Source organism: Myripristis murdjan, chromosome 15, assembly GCF_902150065.1.
Source record: "Myripristis murdjan chromosome 15, fMyrMur1.1, whole genome shotgun sequence".
In the NCBI taxonomy this organism is placed as follows: Eukaryota; Metazoa; Chordata; class Actinopteri; order Holocentriformes; family Holocentridae; genus Myripristis; species Myripristis murdjan.
The window spans coordinates 4,133,852-4,143,707 of NC_043994.1; the positions used below are offsets into that span (position 1 = coordinate 4,133,852).

At 41.4% G+C, this 9,856-nt stretch overlaps 2 protein-coding genes across 2 annotated transcripts; one reads left to right on the forward strand and one right to left on the reverse strand.

The window, feature by feature from the left end:
* Positions 1 to 346: 346 nt before the first annotated feature.
* runx2a (RUNX family transcription factor 2a) lies at positions 347 to 3,117 on the forward strand. Its single transcript, XM_030071026.1, has 6 exons — positions 347 to 362; positions 820 to 1,022; positions 1,352 to 1,511; positions 1,708 to 1,812; positions 1,952 to 2,023; positions 2,801 to 3,117. The coding sequence occupies exons 1-6, from the start codon at positions 347 to 349 to the stop codon at positions 3,115 to 3,117; spliced, it is 873 nt and encodes a 290-aa protein (XP_029926886.1).
* Positions 3,118 to 3,870: 753 nt separating this feature from the next.
* Positions 3,871 to 7,197, reverse strand: LOC115372866 (follistatin-related protein 1-like). Its single transcript, XM_030071027.1, has 9 exons — positions 7,174 to 7,197; positions 6,815 to 6,904; positions 6,165 to 6,290; positions 5,756 to 5,929; positions 5,443 to 5,561; positions 5,132 to 5,244; positions 4,662 to 4,772; positions 4,100 to 4,200; positions 3,871 to 3,894 (listed from the first exon to the last, which is right to left on the reverse strand). Exons 1-9 carry the CDS (start codon positions 7,195 to 7,197, stop codon positions 3,871 to 3,873), a joined length of 882 nt encoding a protein of 293 aa, XP_029926887.1.
* Positions 7,198 to 9,856: the final 2,659 nt, after the last annotated feature.

Sequence of the window (9,856 nt, forward strand, 5' to 3'; positions counted from 1 at the left end):
ATACAGCCTAAGTACTAAACAAATCCCATATAACGCGCAATTTCTACTATCTATCTATCTATCTATCTATCTATATATATATGTGTTTGTTAAGACTATATATTTTTTAAGTCTATATTTCAGTGATTTGACTTCACTGAAGCAGAGCTGGAGTATCTGACTCTAATCCCACTTGTTGCCTTGGTTGTGTTCATTCATCTCAGTTCATCAGTTTCATCAAATAAGCTGCCTCATGTTTTCATGCAGGAGTTACTCCACTAATCCCTTTCATTGCTGTAAGGTTCATATTTGATCACTGGATTTAACGTGAAGCCCTGAGGTGTCAGCAGAGAGCCTCCTCCATCTCATGGAGCTGGCTCTGGGTCTGAGCTGCAGCTCTGCTCCTCACACAGCAAGACAAGTGGTGTGTCTTAGTGAATACACAATCACACTTTTACATGTTACAGTCACTGAGTTTGGATCGTCTGGGGAAATGTAAAAGAGCCTGGGTCCAGGGGGAAAGAGCTCCTGTCCTGGTGGAGGCTGCTGTAGATGTTACTGAATAAATATCCTGTATGTTAAGATCTGTGCTGCTTCTTGGCAGATTACAGGAAACACCAGGGAATTTCTAACACCAGCTCACAAATGATGGATGAGACCCTCTTGGACCAGTTTATTTTTGGGAATATCTGTCAAACACCACACTTCCTGATAATCAAAGAAAATCTGATCTAAAGTCCATATTTATAATTCTTCTCTTTTGCGGAGAGAAAACAGAAAGAATCAAACAAAGGCATCTGTCTTCTGTCCATTTCCTCTTTCTCCTTCCCTCCCTGTTAGATGCTCTGGCAAAGGAGCGCGCGACGTCGCCCCCCAGCAGCCGGCACCCACAGGCCCAGGAGGTCAGGCCGCCCCGCCAGCCGCTGCCTCAGCGCACAGCAGCGCCGCCCAGAGGCCTGGTGCAGACTGACAGCCCTAACTTCCTCTGCAGCAGCCTGCCTCAGCACTGGAGGTGCAACAAGACCTTACCCAGAGCTTTCACTGTGAGTGATGTCCTGTCCGCCTGCCCCGACAAACACGAGCCTCACGTCTCAAGCTAAATGTGTGTTTGTCATCCTGACTGGAACGGGAATCAAAGCCACAAACTCTACCGCAAGTCCAGCTTCAGCTCAGTTTGGAATCACTCAGTGTAACAATATCTTCTGTGTGAAAAACTAAAATGACTAAAAAAAAAACTGCTAACTTCAAATGAAATTCAAATATTATAATCGTTTTGATATCACAGGGCTGTTGCGTACATCAGGCATCCTGTTAATGATGCAGAATGATCAGTGCTGCTGCTTCCTGGTCTCTTCCTCTCTCTGACCACCAGGTGGTCGCTCTGGGCGATGATGTGGCAGATGGCGTGGTTGTCACGGTGATGGCTGGTAACGATGACAACAGCAGCGCCGAGCTACGCAACGCCACAGCCACCATGAAGCAAGGCCACGCCCACTTTAATGACCTGCGCTTCATAGGACGCAGCGGCAGAGGTAAACAGATAGAGGCCTGTGATGGCATGTTACCAATGTGCCAATCAATGTACCAATCAATTGGTCAGTGAAATTCTACTGTTATTCTGGCTAACATTCAACTATACCTGTAAATACTTTTTTATAATCCATTATGTGTGTGTGTGTGTGTGTGTGTGCATTTGCCTGTGAATGTGTGTCTTTGTTCTCCTTACAGGCAAGAGCTTCAACTTGTCAATCAACGTGCTGACCACGCCCCCTCAGATCGCCACCCTGCAGAAAGCCATCAAGGTCACTGTGGATGGGCCGCGACTGCCACGCCGTTAGTATTCACCACAGGCAGATGAGCCTTCATTTAATAACAGGCTCACTTCAGCACCAGCTCTAGCTACTGAATTGTCACAGTAACAAAATCACAAGGTCACATGAGGCATTTCTGACCCGCCCTGCGTCTCCCTCAGGACAGAGGCTGAAGGAGGTGAAGTCAGGGGTGTTCAGGTCCTCCAGCATCAGCAGCAGCCCAGCATCATCAGGTATGAGCCGGTCACTTCAGCTCAAAATCACATTCAAATGCAGTTTTGGTACAGCTCTGGTTCAACTTTACTTGGAGAAGCATCCAGCTGCAGAGACAAAGCCCCTGATGTGCCAAGCTTCTGGTGTGTTGGAAGCAAAAGTAAAAAGTAAAAAAACTACTAAAACAGTGTGAATTTTTTTTTTTTTTTTAAGTCTTAAGGATTTATAATCATTTTACATATCTTGTAGTATGCACATGAAAGCAGACTGATACATTATGAAAAACATAACGGTGAAGACGTTACCGGCTGATTTGGCTGCTCAGCTTGAACCAGGGCAACATCAACATTAAAACATTGTGGATTTGCCAAGCTGCATTAAATATTGCACATATTTATACAAAAATGGCCTGGCCAGCTCTTGGTGTGATTGTTATGCCACTGCTGGGAAACAATCACAATAGGTTTGAAGTTTTGAAGCAGTTAGGACTGTCACAGTTACTACTAGAGCCTAAATCAGTAGACTGGTCACCACAGCTACTGAAATTAGTGCAGTGCAACTGTACCCTTTCCTGCAAAGGATAACAGTAATAAATGTATGTAACCAAAATTTTGCTGTGTACATCTGGTTTTAATGTCCCATCACTCTGATTATGGAATAAACTTTGTGCATGCTGAGGTCACTCATGACACATCAGGAGCTTCATCTGTGACTCTGCAGCTGGATGCTAATGGAAGTTTGTGTTGCTGAAGATTTCTCTTTTCGTCTCCTGCACCCTCCCTCTCTCTCTCTCTCAGACTGTAGGCCTCTGTCCTCCTCTCTGTGGACCAATGAGCCATCCTTTCTAGGCTCATCCTTCACTCCAAGTCCCAGAATGCACCACTTGCCCGCTCTCCCCTACTCCACCGCTCCTCCTCCTCCTCCGTACTCGTCCTTCCTGCCTCCTCCTCTGAGCCACGGCGCTCCTTTCCAGCCGGGCAGCCTCTACTACGGACCAAATCCTCCAGCTCACCCCACCGCGGAGGACCGCCACATCGCCGCCACACTGGCCAATCACATGGAGGGGGCGTGTCTCTCCATCAGAGTGGAGGAGCCAGTCTGGAGGCCTTACTGATAAAGGGACTGACTTTAAAATATCTTTTATTGATTTTACTAGTTGTGGGACCTTTTATACTTTATATTTATTTTACCATCAGGAAAAAAGTCAAAACGATTAATGATATACTGTTTTTGTTACCTGATAGTTCATGATTTTTCATTGTAATGTTCTATTTTTACTGCATGATTATAGCATATATCTAATAAACTATTACTATTTTATAGTACTCTAATTTACAATGCTGTAGGTGTATAAGGTTAACTGATCTAATATTAATTATTAGGAAATATTCATGGAAAACATTATTTACATTATTATATAGTATTAATTAAAGTAATAATATGCATTTAAATTGTTCCTTATTTCTTTATTTATAATAATTTTAATAGTTTGTTCTTTAATGAGAAGGAATAGCTTCTTTAATACATGTAAATATAAAAAGGTATATTAACTTGAGAATGAAAAAATAGAACCTTACTGAGCAGAGTAAAAGATTCAGTTTTTTTTTTTTTTTTTTAAACGAAGCAGCTTCCTGAGCAAGGATGACAGAAAAAAGACGTCCAAACTGAAGTAGTGAAGAAGTTAAAAATTCTTTATTATGACAAGGCAAAGATGATCAACTTTTTAGCGATGAAAAGAAAAGAACTGTAGGTGTTTCTGAGAGATAAAACTGGAGACGTGTTGATAAGATATTCTGCTGTTTGATAATTGGGAGGCTGAAGATCAGACAGCTGCTGATTGGCTCGTAGAGATGCAGAGGGTGTGGCCTTACGTCTCCATGGCAGCTGTCTCCTGGAGAAACAAGTAGAGTGTCAAAGGGGCTCTCGCTTCACCTCCTTAATTCACTTCAATCTCAAAAAGTCCACAACAAAATAGTTTTTCAACAAGAGAGAAAAGCACCTAAAGCCTTTAAAATGTCCAACCCAATAACAATATATCTCACTGTGATCGGTTGCTATAGCAGCAGTTTCACCAGTGTGTGACGCTGACTGTCTACCTGTACAGCGTTGAGTTCAGCCACTCTTCTGCTCCACTCCTCTTCTGTCATCTCTTCCTCTTCTCCTCCCTCGCTCACATCATTCTCTACCTGATGCTCTCCTGAGAGACAAAAACAGAAACAGTAAATGAGACCAGTTAGGGATTATGACACAGAATCAATGTACAGACTGAATGAAAAAGAAAAGTTTGAGGTGCTTTTGAGGTAAATATGGCAGCAACCAGAGCCATCTGATGGAGGAAAGAGGGTCTTTTCATAACATTCACTGTGTTTCTTTATTGTTAACTAAAGAATAAATGCCACAAAATACTCTTTTTTTTTTTTTTTTTTTTTTTTTAGAAAGACAAACTGTGGCTGCAACAGGTGGCACTGCGATTTCTACTAATTGGTTCATAGTCGCCATGGCAACCACCTCTTCTGAGCCCTGCCATTTGGGAAATATTACAAGACAACTGAGACTCAAATCAACCATCACCACAGTAGCTTTTTATTGAGCGTTGACTCAGTGGTGTGTGTGTGTGTGTGTGTGTGTGTGTGTGTGTGTGTGTGTGTGTCTCCTCACCTTCGCAGGTCAGAGCAGTGCAGACCCAGTTCCCACAGGCACACACACACTTGTTGCACTCCATCTGAGTTTCAGCTCCATCCTCAAACACCTCATCCTCTAGAGCACACTCTGTACACACACACACACACACAGACACACAGACACACAAAACACATACAGCCAGACAATTACACAGAAGGATGTAGAAATCTACATGCGACTCAAACAACCAATCATGTGTCCTCATGTGTCCAAGAAGTCAGTTTTGCCTGGGTCTGGGTGCACATATTTTGACACCCATTAACACTTTAAGGGGTAATATCAGTAATATTCCTTGGTTGGAGAGTCTTGGAACATTTTAGAGATGTCAGTAATATTTGTCAACTGTCAACCCCCCAGTGTGTGTGTGTGTGTGTGTGTGTGTGTGTGTGTGTGTGTGTGTGTGTGTGTGTGTGTGTGTGGTGGAGTCGGGTGGTTGGGAGTATTACGTCTTTCAGGTGGCTGGTAGTCGGGTGTCAGACAGTTGATGAACTCAGTTAAACTGAGCTTCCAGTCAGCATTTTCATCTGACAGCTCTATGAGAGCATCGACACAGAGAGACCTAGAGAGAGAGAGAGAGAGAGCAAGAGAGAGAGAGAGAAAGAGAGGTCAGGACTGATGAAAAGAAACTGCGCTGTTTTACTTGTAAGATCATATTCTCAGTTCCCCCTTCACAGATGGTACTGTGTTGTCATTACTGTACTAGATTGCACTGTCAGCCAGCAGCTGAGTGTGTGTGTGTGTGTGTGTGTGTGTGTACCTCAGTAGCAGGTTATTCTCTTGATTACTGCTGTGTGTGAGGTTGAGGGACGTCTCATTGTGCTGCAGGAACCTCAGGAATTCTTTTGAATCAAGCCGGGAATCCCCGTTATCATAGGTCTGTAACACACACACACACACACACACACACACACAAGCAGACAAAGAAACACACGCATAGAGTTTAATAATGTCTTTTTTTTCCTCATAGACCTAACTAAATATTTGAAATGGACTAGAATGGCTTCTAATCTCATACATTCTCAAATAAAGATAAATAAAGACCAGTGTAGTTTCAGTGGAGTGAAACTGACCTGGAAGTACATCTGCAGCAGGTCGTTCGCTGAGGACCTGTTTGAGGCCAGGCTGTCACCGGACTCCACCTCCTCCTGAATCCACTGGATCACTCTGGCTCTCAGCCAATCCCGATCAGACAGGAAACACACCACTGTACAGCACAAAGACACAGGATGGGACATTTGCATGCTCTGATGTACAGACTCCATATGAGTGAGCAGAGGCAGCAGCTGTAATCTGCAGTCACACTGATCTTTAAATAAATAATCCAATGGACTCACTGGGGCTGACGTTGGTCTTTGGTGGTTGATCTGGAAACACAAAAACACAAAGACACCTGTCACAACTCAGATACACAGCTTCGACTATGTGTGTGTATGTGTGTATGTGTGTGTGTGTGTGTGTGTGGCATGTGTACTAACCCACACAGTGTCCTCTGTGCTGCAGGTGTATCTTGGTCTGGGTGACACAGGCCTCCCTGTGCAGCTCACAGTGGTTCCGGTATGACCTCCCATTACTGCCACACACCCAGTGCTCTGACACGTCACACTGCTGCACACACACACACACACACACACGCACACACGAAAAATATCTCTACTGTATGCATTTAAAACCATTCTAATTTTTGGCTCATTTTCTTGGAACTTTTTACTAATTTCTTGTTACGTTGCCCATTCAAGAAATCAGTTAACACAAATAAAGATTTCAAAGGGTTAAAGTGAATGTGATTGCACTAGTCTAATACTGCAGCTTTTTTTTTTTTTTTTAACCCAATTTAATGTAGTTATTGACAAATTTTATTAGAGATAATATGGGGGCCAAATCACAAACTGACAGAAATAATCTAAAAACTGAAATGTTGCCAGGAGAAACTGAAAAAGTATCAGTATCCAACATAATGAAAGACAGTCGACTAATTAATTATACACTATCACTAATTACATATTTAAAACTGAAAAATTGTCCAAGTAAACTAGGTTAGCAAAGACACCTGTGGAAATAAAAAAAAAAAAAAAAAAAATTATTACCCAACTGCAAAAATATAAATAATAGAAAAAGTTATGAGAAGTTACCTGTAAACATCGACACACTGGCTCTCCTCTGTCAGTCGATACACACTCTCTCCCTGCACCACAGAAGGTCTTGGCACACACCGACTGGTCCTGACACACACACACACACACACACACACACACACAAGCATCAGACAATCCAAAATGAAATGCAGGAGAGAGAGAAAGAGAGAGAGAGAGAGCTGTGTTATTGTCATGCTAAAGTGGCATGTGTCTCTGTGAGAGGGGGGTTAAAGGTCACCATCTGCAGTCTGGAACACACACCCCCTACACACACACACACACACACACACACACACACACATTCACACACGTCAGCTGGACAGTGGTGCAGAAAGTGTGCAGAATTCAGAATTTACTTTTATGGTCTGGCTGCAGACCATTTCCTCGCACAGATTTTCATGTGAAAAGTTGTTAACTAAATGTCACGTACAGTGGTGGAAAAAAGTTTTTGGACACCCTTAAAATTTTACACAATCTCAAATATTATCATGAAATATTTGTGGAAAAATCTTTTTTGTGTTTCAAAAGGTGTGGCTGCATTAGACAGATACAAACAAATACAAATTATATTTTTTTAACTAACCAAACTAAATTGTTGACAGTGTAATCTTTATCTTCAGGCGTGTTTCCTGCGTTAGGTTCCTTGTTTTAGCCATTTTTGTGTCTGAAGAACTTTCAAATGTGCTGCTTCATATAGACACCAAGCTTGGCAACAAAAATGTGTCTTTTAATAAAAAGAACGACCTTCATCACTGGTACCAAAATGACCCAATAGCTACTCAAAATTTCTTCTGTATTTTTATGGAACCAATCAATTTTAAGTTTTTAATGGCTTTTTTAGGATTTCTTTAGTATTTTGGCTGTGACTGTACTAAAAGAAATTGCACTTGAAGACCTAAGAGTGATTTGTTAATGCAATATTTCACAATGAATGGGGTGTCCGAAAACTTTTCCACCACTGTAGATTATTCTGGACATATGGAAAAAAAAAAAAAGTTTGATTTGATTTGATTTGATTTTTTGCTTCTGACTATAAATCCGGTTGTGAAAGTGCACTGACACAGAGGAAAGAATAAGATTAACATTTTTCAAAGCTAAATGAAGTGACATTCATGTTCACTTGTTCGCTTTGTTTCATGGAAATCACATGGACTCATTAAAAGAAGCAGTCATATTGAGGTGGAACACACACACACACACACACACACACACGCAGATAACAATTCAAAATGTAGCTACCTGCTATAAAGGCGTTTCCACTTAAATTCCAAGCATTCCTTTATACTTATAGGTCACACAGTTTAACATACACATGTACACACACACACACACACACACGCGCACACACACACACACACACACACACACACACACACACACACACACACACACACACACACATATATCCAGACAATAGATAACATCTGTCGCCTGCAAGTCCCAGCTGACATCTGCTACACTACAAACCTGCTGTTAGCAACCAGCTGAGTCGAGCAAAACACACGTCTACACACACACACACACACAGAGTATATCATCTCTCTCTCTCTCTCTGTCCATCTCTTCCTTCCTCCATCCCTTTCTCCTTCCCTCTCACTTTCAGCTCATCTTCTCAAAATACTCTCAATGCTTGTCATCCTCCCTCCATCACTCCTCCCTCTTTTCTCTCTTCTTGTTTCTCTCTATCCATCCCTTGTTTCTCTCTATCCATCCCTTGTTTCTCTCTACCCATCCCTTGTTTCTCTCTATCCATCCTTTGTTTCTCTCTATCCATCCCTTGTTTCTCTCTATCATCCCTTGTTTCTCTCTATCCATCCCTTGTTTCTCTCTACCCATCCCTTGTTTCTCTCTATCCATCCCTTGTTTCTCTCTATCCATCCTTTGTTTCTCTCGATCCATCCCGTTTCTCTCCATCTGTCCCTTGGAAACTTTATGATGAATATTAATCCCTGGGTCTGCACTGTACAGTTTTTAGGGCATAATATTAACAATGAGGTTAACATTTTTATTTCCCCTTTTTGTCTGGTGTTGGCAGTGGTGATCATGTTCATGCTGTTTTACAAAATTCCATGTTTAGGAATCAATATTTAGGTAATCTTCCAACTGATGCGGTCTTCTAAAGATGTGTTGGAAATGCCAGTGTGTTTACTATGTTGTTACTATTTGCTGCTGCAACAACTCAGTTTCCCATCAGGATCATTAAGGTTTCATCCTGTCTTAATGTTATCTGATGTTATGCTGGGTTGTTATAGTTAAAGAGTCTTGATTAGTTATCATATTCATATGGTTTTCAGTTTTTATGTGTATTTCAGTTTGGTTTTATTTAGCTTTCAGTTGGGCTTTTGGTATCTATTTATCTATTTATCCATTTCTTTATGTATTTATTACATGACATTTTCAACTGAAGTTCACTAAACATCCCAACAGTATTTAATTATTGACCACTTACTTATTTACTAGTAGTACTTACTGCAGGCCTTTTTAAGTGTCTTTTTCTGGTGTCTCTTATTTTGTATTTTGAATTTGTGGATACTGCTGGAAGATGTGAATTTCCCTCGGGATGAATAAAGTATCTATCTATCTATCTATCTATCTAAATGTATTCTTTTATTTAGCCTGTAGTGTTTTTTTGTTTGTTTGTTTGTTTTGTTTTCCATGCAGACAAAACAGTTCTGCTGCAGCTTTAGTTTTTTACATGAAAAAGTTTTTTCAAGTGTGCAGGATAACAGCTGGAGAGCCTGTTATTACAGATGAGCTGTTCACAACTCTAATCACATACATACCTCACGACCTACTCAGTGTGTGTGTGTGCGTGTGTGTGTGTGTGTGTGAGAGAGAGGTTCTTGAACAAAACACAGTTCCTTGGAAAATATCATTCAGTTACACACTGACAGCTTCCTGAGGAAAACATGTTTCACATTACTTCTAATTACACACCAACATCTCTTTAAAACCTTGACACTGCACGCGCACACACACACACACACACACACACCCCAGACTAAGCTGTTTTCCTCTGGTCAGAAGTCAACATTTGTC